Source organism: Sturnira hondurensis, unplaced genomic scaffold, assembly GCF_014824575.4.
Source record: "Sturnira hondurensis isolate 20B ecotype Veracruz unplaced genomic scaffold, ASM1482457v3 Scaffold0021632, whole genome shotgun sequence".
Classification (NCBI taxonomy): Eukaryota; Metazoa; Chordata; class Mammalia; order Chiroptera; family Phyllostomidae; genus Sturnira; species Sturnira hondurensis.
Genome location: NW_028094263.1, coordinates 2,900,348 through 2,920,143, shown reverse-complemented (window position 1 = coordinate 2,920,143; position 19,796 = coordinate 2,900,348). Strand labels below are relative to the sequence as shown.

Sequence of the window (19,796 nt, the reverse complement as noted above, 5' to 3'; positions counted from 1 at the left end):
CCTTGAGAATTACCCAGATCTTGAGATGTTGGGGCTTCCACGCACGGTGGATCTTACCTAGAGTTCAATAAGCTGGGCAGTCCACCTAACATGTAGGCTATACCCACAATGAAGTTCAACTATTTCTACCACTTTTTAAAAGATTTTATTTGTTTATTTATTTATTTAGAGGGGAAGATAGGGATAAAGAGAAGGAGAGAAACACTGATGTGTCAGAGAGACATCAATTAGTTGCCTCTCACATGAGGCCCAACCCAGGACCAGGCCCACAACCCAGGCATGTGCCCTGGCCGGGAATCGAACTGGTGTAGTTTTGCTTTGAGGGACAGTGTTCAACCAACTGAGTCACACCAGCCAGAGCAACTTTACCATTGTTTTTTAATTAGCAAATAGAAAGGGGGGAGGGGGAGAGTAAACCTTATAGTCTTTTTAATTGACAGTTTCACAAAAATACTATTTTCACACACACACATGCATAAAAGCACTCTATAACAAGCTAGGAAACACCTATCTTTATAAGTTAGCCACAAACTAACTTTTCTCCTTCCTCCACAAAGTTTCTCCTGGAAAGAGTTACTGGACTCTGATCTAAGGAAGAAAGGAAACAGGGGAGACCCTGAAAGAACTTAACAAACCTCCCCTAATTTAGAGAATTACCAATAACACAAAAGGCCATGTCTGGAAGTTTTCCTCAAAGAAAAGAATCTCTTAAAATTTTATTTACCAAACACTTAATGGTGTTTAATACATTCCAGATACTATCCTAAGTTTTTTCCAAACATTTATTCCTTTATTCCTCATATAAATTCTACGAGACAGGTACTATTATTATCTCCACTTTGCAGATGAGGAAACTGAGATTCAAAGTCAGACAGCTAGTAAGAAAGTGACAGAATGAAGGTCTGAATTTATACAATGACACAGAAAATAGGCAGGACCTATAACAAAACACTAACGTTCAAAAAGAAAAGACCATTTTGAAAAACTAGACAAAATGTCTCCCTCTGAAATAAATGTATTATTAAAGAACAGAAATGTTTAGAAAATGTCTAACAACATTCAAAAAGTTGTTTATCTATAAGCCAGAGCTTTATAGATATAATGAAAATAAAACAATGAACAATGAGGAAAGACTATACGGACATTTAAAAAAATAATGAAGTCCAGGATGGATAAAACAATACAGGAGATGAAAAGGTAGATCAAGAGTCCAATTTATATATTATATAAACCGCAGTATGCCAGAATAAAACAGATGGAGTAAAAGCAACGATAACAAAAGAAAACCTCCCCAAGTTAAAGAAAGACCTGAGCCCTGGCTGGTGTGGTTCAGTTGGTTGGAGCATCACCCAGCAAACCAAAAGGCCACGGGTTCCATTCCTGGTCAGGGCACATGCCTGGGTTGTGGGTTCAGTCCCTGGGTGGGGCGCACGCAGGAGGCAACCAATTGATGTTTCTTATATCCATGTTTCTCTCTCTGTGTCTTCCCCCACCCTCTCTCTCTCTCAATATATCCTTGGGTAAGGATTAAAAACAAACAAAAAAGACCTGACTCTATAGATTTAAAGCATTCCCTACCTACTAGGCAAAATTATTGAAAAGTCTAAGACTTTGAAACTATCTAGTGACATTTTTGAGGGCAAAGAAAAACATCATATAAACAGCCAGGCAGGAAGTGGGAGGAAGTGTTATACAAGAAACATATCAGGCTGGCATCAGACTTTTCCTCCACAAAATTGAAGACCAGAAGATAATGAGAGAACTTCCAGAGGCTGAGTTGGAAGGAAGAGGAAGGAAGTGGGAAAGTATGACCCTAGAACTTTATGCCCACAGAGAAGTTTCTATGAAACTAAATAGATATCAAACCTTCAGGGTCTCAGTAAGTGTAGTATCAAAGAATGATTACTGAGAAATTCTCTCAGTACTATATTCTAGATCATCACCTACTAGGATTTTATGCACTTTCCAAAAACAATAGTACATATATATTGATACAATGCAATACTAGTAGGCCTACAAAGAGATGAAATATTGCCATTTGCAACAACATGGATGTACCTTGAGAGTATCCTGTTAAGTGAAATAAGTCAAACAGAAAAAGTTAAGGGCCTATAATTTTGCTCATATGCGGGATATAAAACTGAAAGCAACAAATGAACAAGCAAAAAAACAAAAACTCAGAGACACAGACAACAGTATGGTGGTTACCAAAGGGAAGGGGGTGGGGGAATAGAAAAGGGTAAAGTGGTTCAAAGATATGGTGGTAGAAACAATTTGACTTTGGGTGGTGGGTACACAACGCAGCACGAAGATCGTGTATCATAGAAATGTAGCCCTGGCGGGTGTGGCTCAGTGGATTGAGAGCCAGCCTGTGACCCAAAGGATCGCAGGTTCTATTCCCACTCAGGGCACATGCCTGGGTTGCAGGCCAGATCCCCAGTGAGGGGCAATGACACATTGATGTTTCTCTCCCTCTCTTTCTCCTTCCCTTCTCCTCTCTCTAAAATAAATAAATAAAATCTCTTTAAAAAAAGAAATGTACACTTGAAACCTATAGATTATTAACCAGTGTCACCCCAAAAAACTTAATTTAAAAAAAGAGAAAAAATAGCTTCTATGGCTACTGAACAGCTGAAATGTATGTAGCTAGTGCAACTGAGGAACTAAATTTTTTGTTTTATTTAATTTTAATTAATTTAAATGGAAATACCCACATGTGCTGGTGGCTGTCTTTGCATAGTCTGAATAGCTAAGAGATTCAAAGAAGCGTTCAAGTGTGAAAAAGCCTGATACAAAAAAACAAGTGATGAACAAGTTAAACAGTACAAAAATCATAGGATAATGATGGTTTAAAAAATATTATAAAAATGTCAATAAATAATTCTTGTAATATAAGATACATAATAAAGACATTAATAATTCTGAGTCTAAAATATCAGATTATATTAGCAATTTCACACTGGGAAAAAGAGTCAAAAGATACTGTTTCATCCTTAATGTTGCTAATCAGAAAGACATGGGGTTTTTCATTTGTTCGGTTTTTTTTAAGCCCTTAAAGTAAAACTACCAGTGGAATAAGACCAGAATGTGTAATTTCTAAACCACTCAAAAGAAAAAAATTCATGATCTAAGAAAATGCTCAGGAGATCACAGCAAGTGAAAAATTATAGGTGGAAAATTCACCATACAAAATCATATACATAATATGTCCCAACTTTTAAAGTATGAAGATATAATAAAAACTGAAAGAAATATCAGAATATAACAGTTGTTGACTATGGATGGCTGTACAGCATTATATGTTTCCTAAATATTCTACAATGAGCATTTTTTTTTTCATTTTATTTATTTATCTTTAGAGAGGAAGGGAAGGAGAGAAGGAGAGAAACATCAATGTATGGTTGCCTCTCATGAGTTCCCTGCTGGGAACTGGCCTGCAACCCAGGCATGTGCCCTGACTGGGAATCGAACCACGATCATGTGGTTCGCAGGCCCGCGCTCAATCCACTGAGCTACACCAGCCAGGGCAGCATTATTATTTTTATAATCAGAAAAATCTAACATAAAAAAGAAGAATGGGGTGGAGGGGGGGAGGAGGGCAAAGGGGGGGAAATTCAGACAACTGTAATAGAATAACAATAAAAAATGATTTTTAAAAAAGTGTGGTCCCAGCTTACCTTTTAGGAATCAATTTACCAGTAATTTCACCTACCTAGAAGACCACCCGGCATCAAAAATGAAGCAAAAATACTCTAAAAGCAGCCAAAAGACAAGTCACGAAGGCCGCATCTTCCGTGCCTTCTTTTACACATATCTTAACTCCAACAAACTTGATTATCTGCTGCTCCAGTAGCATTGGGAATGCAGATACCCTGAGAGCAGTGTAAAGTAATAAACCTGGCCTAAGAGTAGGAAAAAAGGGACAAAAATAAAAATATAAAACTGACATTCACAAAGCAACCCAGGTGTAATTATGGCAGAAACATCCCTGAATGACCCAATGTATTTCCGAAAGTATGATAACAGTTATTCACTATAACAACTCTGAATTAAAGCGTTCTAAGCTCAGACTGGCTGGTCGAGGAAGTGAGAAAAGTTCCTAATGCATTTTAGGAAGAAAATGATCACAAATGTTTACAATAAAAACGTTAGAGATCTTAAAGAAAACGTCCTCAGTTATCCAGAGCAAGTCACGCCTGTGACTTCCCCAGAACTGGAGTTTTACTATGTTAATAGGATTTTATGGTTGGCTGCATCAACCAATACAAATCTGGAGAACAATCTGGAAGGAAATGATTAATGACTGCTCCTTTCCAAGGAAGTTTAAAAATAAGTAACCATAGGCATATCCGAATCAGCACTAACACAGCAACTGCTACTAAATGCAGCCAGGTCGTAGATGTCATTTTGGCTTTCATCCATATTCCAGGCAAGAATTAGGTACTTTGTAGGTAGTTGGGCCCTGTTAGCTATTAGAGTGAACTAAGTAGACCCCATTCCATCACACAAGATACACTGTTTATTCTCCCTCCTTCATACTTGCCTCTCACACTTCTGATTTCAAAAGCCAGGCTAGAAAGGCAAGGGAGAAACTGACTATGTTTATATCTGTGGAGCAAAGATTATACAAACTGCCAGCATGCCATTGTTTTTGTTTTCAGCATGTTTATCACAAAACAAAAACAAAAAGATAACCTCTACGTCTGAAGCCTGATTATTTGAAAACAGACCTGAATATTTCCTCCTCTTTCGAAAATGCAGTAAGCCCTCGTTTCACTTATCTATAAGGTACTTGTTTGCTGATAGTGACCAGTGACTGTTTCTGTATGAGAGCTTGACAAGAGTCCATCTGAGGGAGCTGTTTCCTGAGTTACTCTGGACGCTTGCCCCTGCTTTAACATTTGCCAAAAATCCAAGAAAGCATTAAAAAAAATTTCCACATGCTCATAGGGCTAACAAGAGAAAAATACAATGACAATCCTGGTTAAGGGCCCCTTAACCAGAGATCAACACTCTGATCTCTCCAAGCTTCTATTTGTCTTTTGTTTGTTCCTTTTTCTTTTAAAAACTTTAGTAGCTGTTTTCACCTGCTTACGGACATAATGCATGGTCATTGCCACAATTCACAACTCAAAAATATAGAAAGTATAACTAATTCTCTCTCTCTCCTACCCTCTCACTCCCCTCCCCAGGAAACCAATGGCAACAGCTTGGTGTATATTCTTTCTTATTTCTTCCTAGACCTCCACAAACATATATAACATAAAGGGGTTTTTTTGGGGGGGTAATTTCTTTGTTTTCAGACAAAATAGGATATGATATACAGTATAGTGCACCTTGCTTTTTTAGTCTTACAAATCTGTTATGGATACTTTTCAAGCATATCTGTCTATCTATCTATCTCTCTATATATCCACCACATTCTTTTTAATGGCTGAGAAATATTCCATAAGATGAATGATTCATTCCTGCGTTGGCCCGCCTTCTTCTACTCATGGCCATCAGGATGTCCTTTAACTCCAGTAACACAGATTCTTCGATGTGAAGTTTCTGGGTTGAATGAAACATTTTCAAAAGTTTAACATGTTACCCTTAAAGAAATTCGTTTTAGGCCTTCGGAATTTCTGCTCCCTTCTTCATTATGCAGAATTTGGGCATTAACCTTTCTCCAGTGCTTTGCATATTTTGGTTTTTAAAGCATACACATTATGTCAGAAACACCCTTGTCATGTATACTTGTGGTTATAAATAAATAAATGCGTAAGTTCTGGCTGTGATGACTCGCATTAAATCACGGTACAAATGCTCATGCCTTAGTTTATGAAAGTAGTAATTCACTGCGGAAACTCCACCCCACAGCATGTGGCAGCGCTGAGGTGGCAGCCTTCTCACCCCGTGACTCCCTCCACTGAGTGGCGATATAGAGATCAGGACCTGATTGTCAACAGTCAACCTTAAGGGGAGTGTGTGTTGGGGGCGGGGAAGGACAAGTAAACAGCAACATAGGCTACACTGATAGCCATTATGGGTTTCTAATACCCACAAATGACTTGCAGCACCATGAATAATTCTGCTGGTCTACACCAGAGACAGCATTTCATAAAAAGCAAAACCTATAACCAATATGTTGCTATGATTACATGAACCTTTCAAAAACATATTCTTCATGCATTTTTCAGCAGACTCATTGGCGGAATCCCACCTTTACATTTTTTTTCCTCCACTTCAGATTCAGACTCTAATTGCAATTAATCTCCATTCGTACCCTGCTCTGCTTGTCAGCAAACAAAGGTTCTGCTCTAGAAGGAGATCTGAAGACTTCCATTAAAAACAGTCGGCTAACAAGAAAATAATCTAAGCTAAAGGAAGGTGGCAGGTGCAGAAATGAGCTGTTTACCCAAGTGTCAGTTTTGAACAATGAAGAACTGCACAACGAAAATGCTGAAGGAGTGGATTTCATTGAAAGTCTCTAAAAATAAAAAGGAATTTTCTACCAAGGCTGCACCTGAAATGGAAATATGGTTTAACAAGCTTGTAAAATAGGTTTCCTCTCATAAAATAACAAGATACCAGTAAAAAGAATCACTTTGTATCTTTAAATCTAAACGCAAGGGCAGAATTAAACTCTGGCCAGAGCTCCTTCCCTCCTGGTACAACAAGCACGCACAACCTTTCCTGGCACATCAATAGTAAACCAAGGGCCGGGCTGCGTGGCATCTTCTTAGACACCCAGACGATGCTCCCTTACCCTGCTCTTTCCCACTCTGAGATTTTACATTTACTCCGGTCACAGATTTGGGGAACTTCACCTCAAAAAAAAAAAACCCTAGTTGACAGCTTTTACATAGAAGCAACCCAGAATGGAAACAGTGCTACAAACAGAGACCAAAAGGACTTGCCAAATATTTGATTAGGAGGCTTGTGTACCGAGATAACAAGGTAATGGAGATATAAAACCAATTAAATCGAGAGAAACTGCGCGCGCGCACACACACACACACACAAAACTTGCCAAAAGTATAACCTGCCCAAAGCAGGCCATCTGTTAAATATGTGTCAAAAATGTCACTGAGATGTCAAAATGCTTAACTCTGAGCAGCTGCCTCTGGGGACCCTTGAGCCACCACAGAGTGCGGCCCGTCTTCCCAGGCAGGTCAGCTACAGGAGAGAGGTAACTTTCACCACGAAGAGTGCGAACGAGGCAGATGACACCGCCCATGCGCAAAAAGCCTCTGTGGAGTGTCGGAAGGAGGTGTTGAGTGTTGGAGAGCTCAGCCTGAACTCTTAAAGGGCCGCTTAGGCCCTGGCCTTTGCGGGAGAGCGCGCCCCAGCGGGGGAGCAGGAAGTGGTGGAAGGCCGAGGGGCGGCCTGCAGGGTGGGCGATGGGACCCCGGCAGTCTGGAGGCTGGGGAAGGGAGGCCGCGGTGTCTGCGCTGTCAAAAACTCACAGGAGCCCCCAGGCCTTGCCCACAGGAGCCCGGGAGCCCTGCACAGCCCCTTGGGGAGCCTCGGGGAGCTGTAGGCGGGAGGGTGCGGGTCTAACTTGAGAGATGCCAGTTACCTGGGCGGGGAGGGGGGAGGGCGCGAAGCTCCACACCTGGGGCAGTCCCAAGGGGAACGCGACAGGCTGGAGACCGGCTCAGGTGGCATGGGAAGGGGGGCGGGGGCCGGGCAAGACCTGGCCAGAAGTTGTGCCGAAGCCTGGAAGGAGGGGAAGCCTAAGTGGAGGGGAAGCGACGCCCAGGTTAGAGAGAATGTGGAACTGCGGGGACTGGAGGGACCGCTGAGGTGGCAGCGTGAAAATCTGGCCTGGCGGGGTCGAGGACTCCGGAAGCCTCGAGGTGCTAGAAGGCGGTGGGTGGCGGAGCCCAAAAGAAAGCCCAGGCCGGCGAGGCGCCCGCGTCCCCTTTCCTGCCCTGCGCTCCGCCCGGGGGGGCGTCTCGGGGGGCCGCGGCGTTACCTGCCAGGAGCCAACGGATCTCCTCGGGGAGGACGGCGGCGGCCTGCATTTGGCGGGGCGCTGGGGAGGCCGCGTGCGGGGCGGGAGGGGGCCGTGAAGGCCTGGTGGCGAGACCCGCGCGCAGGAAGGCGACGGCGGAGGCACCTGTACCTCTGCCGCCGGCGCCGCGGGGCCCGGCCGCAGGGCGGGGCGGCGGCAGGAAGCGGCGCGCGCAGCGGGCGGGGGGCGCCCGGGGCCGGAGGGGACACCTGTGCGCGCTGCTGGCGCCGCCCCGGCTAGCGCCCCGCGGGAGGAAGCCTGGGGGACGCTCTACCCGGCGGCGCCCCTCCAGACCCTCCGCTGAAACAAAAGGACCCACTGCGGCTTCAAGGAGCCTCGCCTTTCGGAGGCTTCGCATCCCAAGCCCTGAACAGTTGACCTCAAGGGGCAGGTGTGAAAGCCACGCTGCTGCCCGGAATGCGGCACGGGTGCGCGGTGGGGGGCGGGGGGCGGCAGGGGGACAGGAGAGTAGAACCTGAGGAAGAACTGGTCCCCGCTGAGACTAGCCGCACTCAGTCCCCAATCCTGTCCCCACCTCCACACCCAGAAACCAGCAAAGAACTCTTGCTCTTGCAGGCAAACCAGGATGTTTAAAGGGGATGACTGAAAGTCCCAATAAATAACACAAAACCACCGACGTGTGGGACAGTCAAAGCGATGGACACAGGGAGCTAAGTGTCCTTAGCAGGAAGGGCAGGGGTAACCCAGGGAGAAAGCTGCCGTAGAGGGGTACCCAGGCTCTTCTCTGTCAGAGCTGACAAAGGGAGGAAGGTGAAGGACAAGATCACAGATGCGTGTCTCTTCCCTCATTCACGCACAGCAGGTGCCAATGTCCTGGTGTGACACTCACTGTAATATTGCAAGATGTTGCCACTGGGGGAAACTGGTAGACACAATCACTCTGTATCATTTCTCATAGCGTCTGTGAATATGCAGTACCTCAAAATAAAGTTTGGTTTTTCAGTACAGTAGAACGAGTGCCATGAGGAAAGTATAAAGCGCCATGGGTGTTAGAAGTGGGAAGGTGAATACGAGAAAAGGAGGGAAGTGCTGTGTGTGTGTGTCTAATGGTCCGTGTGGCATTTGAGATGGGCTTCGAACACCCCAGACATGGAAGAGGCAGGAGGGCTTTCCAGGCAGAGGACCCAGAGTAAGCAAAGACCAAAAGGCCTCCTGCCTGGGGAAGAGTGAGTAACTCTCTTTTACTGGGTGGTGTAAGGAAATTATGGCTGTCAAGAAAAGGGAAGCACGATTGTACAGGAACATGAAAGTCAGAATGAGGTTTTGAACTCAGTGGAATGGGCGCAGGGGAGCCCCTGACAAATTTTGAACAGGGGAGTGACCCAACCTCAGCCCCTCTGGGTGCGTGATCTTGCACATCTCCCTCCACCTCGACCCTTTTCCTTCTTTGAGAAAAAATGGAGTTTCTGTTTCAGACTCTGTCTACACAGTATGTGGGAAAGGTTGAGGGTGGTAAGAGAGGACACAGGGAAAAGATGAGTGAACCGATTTTTACAGCAGCCGCAGGGGAAGGAATGATGGACGTAACGATGGGTAGGAGAACAGGAACAGCAAGGAGAATTTGTCCAGAAGAACGCAGGGTAGCATGCCTGCCTCCTGGCCTAGTTTCCCTTTCAGAGATACAGGCTTAAAGTTTGGGGGCTTCGTCTTTTCAGGGATGTAGTAGCTTTGAGCATCTTTACAGGTCTATGCTCTTCGGGGTCACACAACCCTCCCACAAGGAGGATATACGAGTATTGTAACTTTCTGCACCATGGTTGCAATTCTTCTCTAAATCTAGAACTATTCTAAAAAAAATTGCAAAGGAAAGAAAGTCCCACCTATATGTAACCCCAGCCCTTGGCCTTGCTTCCCCTCTCAACAATGGAAGGAAATTTGACAACCGGCCCCTCTTCTTTAAGGATATTTGTCAGATGCTAATATAGGCTACAAGCTAATGAGTTGTTGGATGAGGAGCAATAAACCCAGGTGACCGCACATCTTCTCGGGCCTCATTACCTGTCATAGCTTACTTATATGGAGGGATGCAGCAGAAACTCAGGGAACAGGTATTCTGCATTCACTTGAGGTGTTAGAGAGACGGGGGTAGACGGAGGTGCAGAGCTGGGTAGTGTGCAGTGGGTGACTGGCAGGTTCCAATACGGCGTTGTCATGTTGCATCAGGGTTTCTCATTGCAGACAGAAACCTGCCTCCACACATGAGCGCAGCCCCTCCTTAATCATGAGGAACCTGGTTCAGCAGTCGGCCTCACTCCTAATGACATTCTGTTAAATGGACAAATTCCTTTGAAGCCTTGTCCTTCTTTGAAATCCAATTTCGCAGGAAGCCAAATCTGATTGGGGGTAGCCATGGAAACCACACCAAGGAGTCTTGGAGGAGGTGGAGAGAGGCAGGGCAAAACCTGATAGTCAAGAGTCCTTTACTACTCTGTCGGAAATATCAAAGGGATCTGGAGAGGTTGGCAGCAGATGAGTCCCTGCCCAGGTCCTGTTCTGTGTGGCTGGGTACCATGTGGCTGTCATGAAAGTAAGCAGCCAGCTGTCTCCGCACACAGGCAGGGGGATGGAGCAGAATACACAAATCCCAGGTCTGTCTGCCTTTCTTTCCCTCCCCTCCCCCTAGTCCCAATTCCAGCAAGATCTTAGCTCTCCCCCCACCACCCCACCTCAGCTGCCTGGCCTTTAAAGACAAACAACAAAAGAAATGACAAGGTTAAAATACAAGGCCTTCACAGATAAGAGGTCCTTTAGAGCAGAGGTCACAAAATTAATCTGAAATTCCTTGTAATTAGATAAGATAAGGGTATCTAAAGAGATGCAGAGCAGGCAAGAATGGAGTCCAGCAGCACACGGGCAGAAAATATACTGCCTGGTCCATCAGGGCCCGTCACACACTGTCAGCAGACAGAAGACACAGAAAACACGGCCCACGCCAGCCTCTCGGCTGCTTGGAGAGGCCGTCTACGTTTTCTCGTGCCAGGTGGGCTCTCACTAAATATGCATCCATGGGGTGTCCAGAGGGCTTAATCAGGAAGAAACAAGAGCATCTGGCACCCAGAATGGCATGGGGTGGAAACAACTGCAAGCAAAGCAGGGGCCGGCTGGTGTGGCTCCGCCCTGGGCGAAATGGGTCTGGAGAGGAGGCTAGGCGGGCAGGCTCTTGGGCTGCATTCTGAGCTGGCTATTGATCCCTGGATGCTGGGTCATGACACACAGCAGAGCTGACATCTGCCCTGTGGATGTGCGGCCACTGAATCTCAGCCCCTCGGTCCCAACCCCATCAACCGGGTTTATTGACTCTTTTATTGACGATGCTGGGGCCTAATGAGGACAAGAGCTGCACACTTCATTAAGGGCTACGGAAGGAGAGATGATGCACCCCACCAGTGCCAAGACCCAGGCTCACGGCATGCTTTGCAGAGCCTCAGAACCCAAGCCTCATGCCACCTCGAGGCAGAGGAGACAGACACAAGATGCTCACAGGGGCATCGCTTTGGGGGTCTTAAAACGCAGGCTTTCCACAGCTTGCCAGAAGCTTTGCTCTTACTAATTAGCTAACCTTTCGACTTAGGAGGTTCCTGTTAGACATACCGTGGCATGAATGCACTTCCACGGTCTCCCCTTCCAGCTCACACTCCTAGATCCTCTGCACTAATTTGGCAAAACGAGCAGGTTCTCCTACCATATCAGGAAATGTTCCCAAAGCAGCTTCTCAAGGAGGCACAGGCTCAAAACAACAAGGAACGATGAAATCTCTCGAAGGAGTCTTCAAGGTGTTCAAATTCGAGTTAGGGAACAGACCCAGCGCTCTGTCCAGGGTCACTCAGCTCATCAGGGGCTGCATTAGTACTAGAATCTTGGTTTTCTAACACCGGTCCGAAGCTCTTAGAAAACTAAACATTGGAGATGGGCAAGTACAGCCTGGGGGTCACCGAGCAACCCTGTGAAGCAATCGTTGCTGGGGCCCCTCCATCCAAATAGTAGCATTTATTTCTTTGTTCTTTATCTTATCGTTCTATCAATACCTTAATTACTTTCCTTGTATTCTCCAAGCACATTTTTTTTGGTATCTTCTTTGCCTGTTCCTTAGACCACATTAGACATCCCTCGTGGGCACTGCTGAGCCCAGCAGAAGCCCCAAAGACCATAGAGGTTGCTGACTCTGACATTCTCTATCTTTGATTGGTTCTCTTGGGTAATCTGAAGTGGAGGGGGGAGGGGGCACGCAGAATGTGTCAGGTGTAGCCAGATGAGGCTGTGCACGCTGAGCGAGATGTGTGGGCAGTCTATGAAGTTAATCTGCATGAGAGGCAGATGGAGCCAACGTAAATTTCATAGGCTAGATTATTTGCAGACGTGACAACTTTGGGAAACGGTATAGAAGAAGTAACCCTTTCTTTGGGGGTGATTAAGGAGATTAAAGTAAGTAATAGTGAGTCCATTTCTAAGGTTAAACTGGCTTTCATTGGTTTCTTTTCACCTAATATTTCAAAAGATAAAAATGTAAATTCTTTTTTTTTAAAGATTTTATTTATTTATTTATCTTTAGAGGGGAAGGAGAGAGGTAGAGAAACATCAATGTATGGTTGCCTTTCGTGCGTCCCCTGCTGGGAGTTGGCCTGCAGGGAACCTGCCTGCAACCCAGGCATGTACCCTGACTGGGAATCGAACCACGAGCCTCTGGTTCGCAGGCCTTTGCTCAATCCACTGAGCTACACCAGCCAGGGCCAAAAAATGTAAATTCTTTAAACCCCTTCCTTTATTGCTTCCCTTTCTTCCCCCTCACTTTACTCCAGGTCTTAGAATTCAGGGTTAGGGCAAGAGAATTCAAGGTGAGAGAAGGGGAAGTTGTTTAGAATCTGATAGAAAGCTCTGGCCTACGTGGCACACGCACACACGTGCTCTGGAGGAATACTCACATTAAGAGGAGCCAATGTAATCCCACCAGACTCACCCGGGTTCACAGATACCAACAGAAGCTTTCCCTGGATTCAGAGCTAACACCGGCAATGTAAGCAAATTTCCAAAAGTACCTTTCCCCAAATGTACATCTATATGGAATGAGCTTTAACTCTCCAAAATATGCTCTTTCCTTGTCTTCAGGGTTGTTAGTGTCCACTTGGGTTTTCCCCTTTCTAAATGTCTGTCCCCCAATATCCTTGGGCCTCACGTGCAGCAGCCCTCTCCGTCAGTGTAAACCACACTCTCTGTTTTATATACAAAACGGTGCTTAGTTCTTGTGTGTTGCTTCAGGTTTCACTTTTCCTTCGTTTCTAAAAGACACATTGTCCCTCCTCTCATTCTTCCACTGGAATCCACGATCCCACCGCTCCCCCATCCTTTAGATCCTCAGGTTCACGTTCTCTCTCATCTTTAGTCTTTCCCTCTGTTTGTTAACATTCTTGGTCTCCTCTATCCTATAAACAAAGCAAAACGTAGAAACAGAAAGCTTCCTTCAACCCCGCTACCTTCTCCAGATTTCGTCTCGTCTTCTCCCTCCTTTCCCCCGTCAGGTCTCACGTCTTTTTCTCAGCTCCTTTTCCTTGCCTGCCTCTCGTTGCAACATTGAAGTGACTCTCTCCCAAGTCACATCAGCGCCCTCCTTCCTTCTCCACTCTCCCCTATTTCCCAGCGTCTCTCTGCAGCAGTACGTGCCCTCGACCACTTGCTCTTGCTCTAAGCGCCCATCTTCCTTGGCAGTACCCTGCCCTGGTCTTCTTTCGGTCCTCCGAACTATTATTTTTCTGCTGGTTTTCCTCATTTCATCTTCTAGTCTCAGGTACTCACAAGAGTTTTACATGTGCCTTTCTCCTTTTCCACTCCCTCCCCTCTCTTTTCTCTCTTTGCTCTCTGGGTCCCCAGTGGTTTCCTTCTCTCACCATTCCAACTTTCTCCCTGCTGCGGTTTACTTTTCCGACTTATACCTCTGTCTCGCATTTCCACCCGGATGTCTGCACAATGTCACCAACTTGTTGTTCCTTCTCGCCCTAATTTTTGTGATGGCAACAAAGCTCGGTGAAAAGGGCATAAGTGTATGCATCAAAAAAAGTGTAGATCTCAGTTCTGCCCCAGCCACCTACCAGCTCTAAGATTCTGAACAGACCTCCACACGCCTCGGTTTCCACACCTATAAATTGAAGATCATAATTCCTATCTTATAGGGTCAATGTATTGAGCACATACCATATACTATAAACATAATATTATATAAACACCACATATTATGTTTATAGTACATGGTGTGTGCTCAATACATTGTAAGAGTTAGGAAGGAATTGCCATTCTTCAGAAATCCAATCTCAAAATGTAGAATTCATCTTGGGTCCTTCCTCATCCTCATTGCAAATAGCCACCAGGCCTGCCGGTCTCACCCCTTCACAATGGCTGCTGAATTCCTGCCCTCCTTTGTATCCGAGTGCCACCACTTTGGGTTGGGTCCTCATGATCTCTGGAGAGAAGTGGTATTGAAATAGCTTCCAATCCAGCCTCTGGCATCCATGCCACTCCTCGCCCAAATTCCAGAATTCACATCCTAAATCACGGTCCCAGCCAGAGGTGATAGAGTATAGCAGCCCTAAGAGTAGACAGTCCTGTGCTCAGATCTGTCATGTGTCTGCTGTGACCCTGAGTGAGCTACTTATTGTCTCCATGCCTCGGTTTCCTCATCTATGAAACAGCGAGTTAACACAGTTTTCAAGGTTGTGGTGAAAATTCAAAAAGTGAATATATATCATGTTCATAACTGCAGGCAGCGTGGTAGGTGCTTCATAACTGTTAGCTGTTATTATTATCTCCGAATTCCCCGTGGCGACTAGCACCTAGGAGGTGCTCCGTAACTACACATTCTGAATCATCCTTAATCTCTCCCTCCATCCTCCTTGCTCACTAAAGATATATCCGAGAAGCGACTGGCCAAGATACGGGTGACATTGGTCTCCAAGGATGAGAATTTGTCCTCTTTACGAAGGTGATTTGCCTTCAAAGAGATAGAAAGAGTGGCCTTGGCTTCCTCCGTACGAGACTCTAGCAAACTGGGAGAACCAGCCTGCAGATTCTCCCTGCATACCTCCAAAGACTTCCTCCCTTCCCTATCTATTTTGGAATATTTGTAGTGTTCTCCAAGCCACATGGGGAAAACACTCATTTGGAAAGCATGAGATATGAACTCCTCTTTTCACCCCTTGTGGCAGAAACCAAGTTTCCACTATAAACACAGACTCCAGAAAGAACCAATCAGAAGGCAGATTGCATCCCAGGAGTCAGTAGCCCCTTTCATCTGGAAGGCTGCCAGCAGGGCTAAACTCTACAGAAAGCAGTCGTGGGGGGAGGGGGGTGATGGGGAGGAGTGATGGCCCAGGGATAAGGCAAGCAAGAAAGAGAAAAGGAAAAGCAGAAAATGAATTGAGAAACCAGACCAAAAAAGTGAAGAAATGAAGAAATAGAAATAACACATAAGGAGAAAACAAAGAGCTCTTCATCGTTTGGAGGATTAGAAACTAAATCAGACGGATCCACTCCATTTCCCAGTTGGGATTTCAGGATGTACTATGTTCCACCCCCAAGGACATGGAGAAGCTTCAGGGAGCAGCTGTAAATCCTTAAAGAAAAGTGCCTGGTAGAGATTCAAGCCGTTATTACCTGCCGTTGTACTTTTTAGCATACGCACTAGCAACACAATGACACGTCTTATTGAGTAACACGTGCTATTCCGCACCGTGGGCCTATTGATGTAGAATTTTCCTTTTCAGAGCTCAATATCCCAATCAAAGCCTGTTGCTTCACATCATTGAGGCCATCCACTTAATGACAGGTTGTAAGATGCATATTGCAGAATATTCATGTTCATTTTATGCTCACAGTGCTTAAAATCTCCTCTCAACAGCCTCTGCTTCCAGCCTATTAAGGTGCCTGTGTTATCTACCCTCCATTCAATGGTGTGGAAATAATTGTCTTGAGACTACAGGAAAAAAAATGGATGGTCACGCGCCGAGTCAGCACTTGTGTTCTTTTCTTACGCTGTTGAATCAGGTGTTATTTACCTCTTCCAACACCTGGGCCTCCTGATAAGTCACTCCCCTGGTAGCTTTTTCCAGGACGGTGCTGTGGGGTCTTTGGGGGAAGCAGGGATCCTTCATAAACCCTATTGTTATCAGTACAATTCACACAGCTACCAGACGTGCAAAATCGACACCACCAAAGGCACTCAAGCAGAGGGGGCTTCTCCAGCTTTATCCGGCCACTCTGAAATGTACTCGTGAGTTGAAGAAGGTATTATAGGAAGAAGGGCTCCATCAACGCCAGGCCTATGTACTTGTAGGAAGACGTTTTTATTCTGACAAAATAGGGGTGCTTTTTCGTTCCCTTCATCTACTATTCCAGCACCTCCACCCCAGGGCCCGTCTCCCTGCAAACCTGGCACCACTAAAAAGGTCTGCCTGTTAGAGACAGGTAGCCCTTTTCTTCATCTCCTGACTTCTTCTTATCTGTGGGATGAAGCGCCAGGATGCAGCCTCGTGAAGGAGACCGATTGCCCCTGGCAGCTGATAGTGCACGGCAACAGGGCCTGCGACTTTGCCTTTAAATTCAACCACACACACAGACAACACCCTGGCAGCATGAGAGGTTTCCATGGTGACAGAATGCAGGCCATGACCTCTGTAAATGTAATCAGAGCACTGGGATTGGTATGTGAGACAGGTTTAATTTCTCCTTCAGTGGAAGCTCTGTGGTCCAGGCCGTACATAGGCTTCATATGTTGACAGACAACCTGTTATCTTCACCAGGGCAGCGCTGCCCCGGAGCTGCTTCTCCCACCGTCTGAGCAGGCTGCAGGACGGAAAAGGTCACTGGGACTGGAACAGCAGTCGTATCCATACCTGGCATTCCTGCCCAGCGTCCTCAGGAGGTACAATTGTCCATCACAGGAGGAACAGCTGTGGAATGGCCCAATAAAAGCCAGTCTAGGCACTCAAGACGGACTGAGGTTTTCATCGCTGCCCTGCCACCAATAGTGTGCCCTTGGGCAAGTCATTTAACCTCCAAGTTTCAGCATGTCCACCAGAGGGGGAGAAATGACTAGGGAAGAGAAGGCTGAGGACTTTTGAAATTCCCAGAAGATGTTACAAAATTATTTTTAATGAAGGTAGATCCTGCAACACCCTGTGGAATCCTGTCCCAGGAAGTGAGTTTTCAACCTCACCAGTGTTACTCACTGGGGCATCTAACCCTCCTTCCACGGTTGTCAACAGAGTGTGCAGGGACTGCCACCGAGGGCCCCAGCAGGACTTCCTCACCTCGCTCCTGATATGGAAACAAAACCAGGATGCAAATTTTTCCCCTGAGCTGGTTCAGAGGAGGAGACTAGAGTTTCGCACTTATCTGATGGGAAACAAAGGTTCAGAGAGAAATGTAGCAATGTCCCTGTGACTATTTTTATAACTGCCAATTTGTATTAGACTTCCTAACCCCTTCACTTTTTCAATCTATCCGGCAAAACCCCTCCCATCTCTCAACCATTAGTCAGTTCCTTGTTTCTGTAAGTTTATTTCTGTTTTTGTTTGTTCACTCACTTTGTTTTTTAGTTTCCGCACATAAATGAAATCATAAGGTATTTGTCTTTCTCTGATTGACTTTACTTAGCATAATACCCGCTAGGCCCACCCATGTTCTCACAAATGGCAAGCTTTCCTTTTTTATGGCTGAGTAATATTCCATTGTATATATGTACCATATCTGTATAGTCAGTAATATTGTAATAACTATATATGATGTCAAATGGGTACTAGGCTTATCTGGGGGATCACTGTGTAAGTTATATAAATATCTAATCACAGTGTCATACACCTAAAACTCACATAATATTGCATGTATTATATAACTATAATTGACATTTTTTAAGTCTATTAAAAAAGAAAAAGCAATGTAGTAATGTCAAAGGGGGAGCCCACAGCCTCTCTCCTTGAACTCCACTCATCCTCAGCAAAAAGCAGCTCTGGCCATTTCAAAGCTGGCATCCTCTGATTCCATTTGCTAATTCACATGTGACGCTCGCAGACTTCAGCCACCAGACACTCTGCTTCTCGGATTTCTTTCACGGCTCCGATACAGTGCTCTGAAGGAAATAACGAGGTTTGGGTTGAGAAGAGATTCATAAGGCTGTATGAGCCACTTTTCTTCCCAAAGGGAGCTGGCCCGTGAGATTCTCCTTTCAGAATCCTAACAAAGAATTCCAGAATTTCAGAACAGGATGGGACTTTAAAAACCCTGTAACTTACAGGGGGGAAAAACACTGAGGCCTAGACCAGAGAAGCGATGGGTCTGAGCTACAGAAAGTTAAGGGCGAACAACAAAGGTGCCAGGGCCCCACCCTGCCCAGCATCCTGAATGCTTTTGAACCTCAAGCTGAATCAGAAAGGAAGCGGGGGGGGGGGGGGGGGGGGGGAAAAAAAAAAAAAATTTTTTTTAAAAAAATAAAAAAAGAAAATNACGACACGACTCAAACGTGGTTGTTAAACCTTAGAATCAGGAAATGGTGATTTGGCTGTATCCACAGATAAAAGCATTACCACTTCCTGTGTTAGCTGATGCTGAAGGAGGAAAGATGGTGGGAGGTTCTGGAGAAGACAATATGATAGTTAAGTGACGAGACTGTGGACTTCCACACGATTGTTCCCACCCAGTCCATGTTGTTTCTCTCAGGTCACTGAGGGGAGCACAAATATGACTGTTCAGGGGGGCTTATTGGTTGGTGCCCAACACAGAATCATGAAATCAAAGAATAATGGAGTTTATCGGAACTCTAAGAGGATATCTACTTTGGTCTCATGTCTTTTGGTAGCTAACCCATCTAGGACAGGTATCAATCATGTGATTGTCTTTCCTTTTTATTCAAGGAAATGGGGAAATAACATTTGTTCCAGCTCTAACATTCAGAATTTCACGATCTCTAAAAGTGAAGACTTCCCAGCCTTTTCCCAGTATCTTTTTACAATGTTTGATTACACCCGTGGTAATACGCATCTTATAAGTAGCTCATTTTTCCTTGCCCCAGGCTTTGATCATGAGTGTGGCAAAAACCAAGGGTGTGTTCATCTCTCGGAGTTTACTGTGGATTTCAGATCAGAATTGGCATGTGCAACGAAACTCCTTCTAGCGTTTCAAGAGGAGGAAACCCTGTTATGTTTACTCATGTTGGTCTAAGTTGTTAATATTCCAGCTAAAAGGATAACTCGAGGCAAGGCAGGTGTGTCATTTGGAGGCAAGGTTACGGGTTCAGTCCTCAGCAGGCCCATCAGCTTCACAAGAGCAGGAGAAAGGAGACAAAACACAACAAACCATTTCTGCTCCCTGGAACTTCTGTTAACCTTAACTGCAAAGTGGCCTTGGGTATTCCTTTAGTTACAAAGGGAACCAGGAAGGCCGCTGTGGATTCCTTCTTTCATTTATTCATTCAACATTTATCAAGCCCCTACTATGTTTAAGGCACTAAGACACAAACATGTAGAGACAGTAGATCTGCCCTCAAAACACATATGACCTGATATTGGTTGGCTATTCCCATTCTCATACCTGGGCCCCAACATGGGACCAACAATGCTATACTAATACCATCTTCATGTGCAATGACAATGCGATGCTCTTTAGTCACCAAAATAGTTGCCTGTTTAATGCTTCAGTATTAACTGAGTGCCCAAAGATGCTTTGTGCCAAAACGGGGGCTTCCAAATAAACACTCAGTTAATGTTTCATGTGGACCGTGAGATGCAGGCTAAGGTCC

At 45.3% G+C, this 19,796-nt stretch overlaps 1 protein-coding gene across 1 annotated transcript in view; it reads right to left on the bottom strand.

The window, feature by feature from the left end:
- The window catches only part of SKAP1 (src kinase associated phosphoprotein 1), a 272,735-nt gene extending 264,403 nt beyond the window's left edge, over window positions 1-8,332 (bottom strand). Inside the window, exon 1 of the mRNA XM_037033577.1 lies at window positions 7,961-8,332. Coding sequence (XP_036889472.1) covers window positions 7,961-8,009 — 49 coding nt within the window. The 5' untranslated portion in view covers window positions 8,010-8,332. The remainder of the gene's footprint in view (window positions 1-7,960) is intronic.
- Window positions 8,333-19,796: the final 11,464 nt, after the last annotated feature.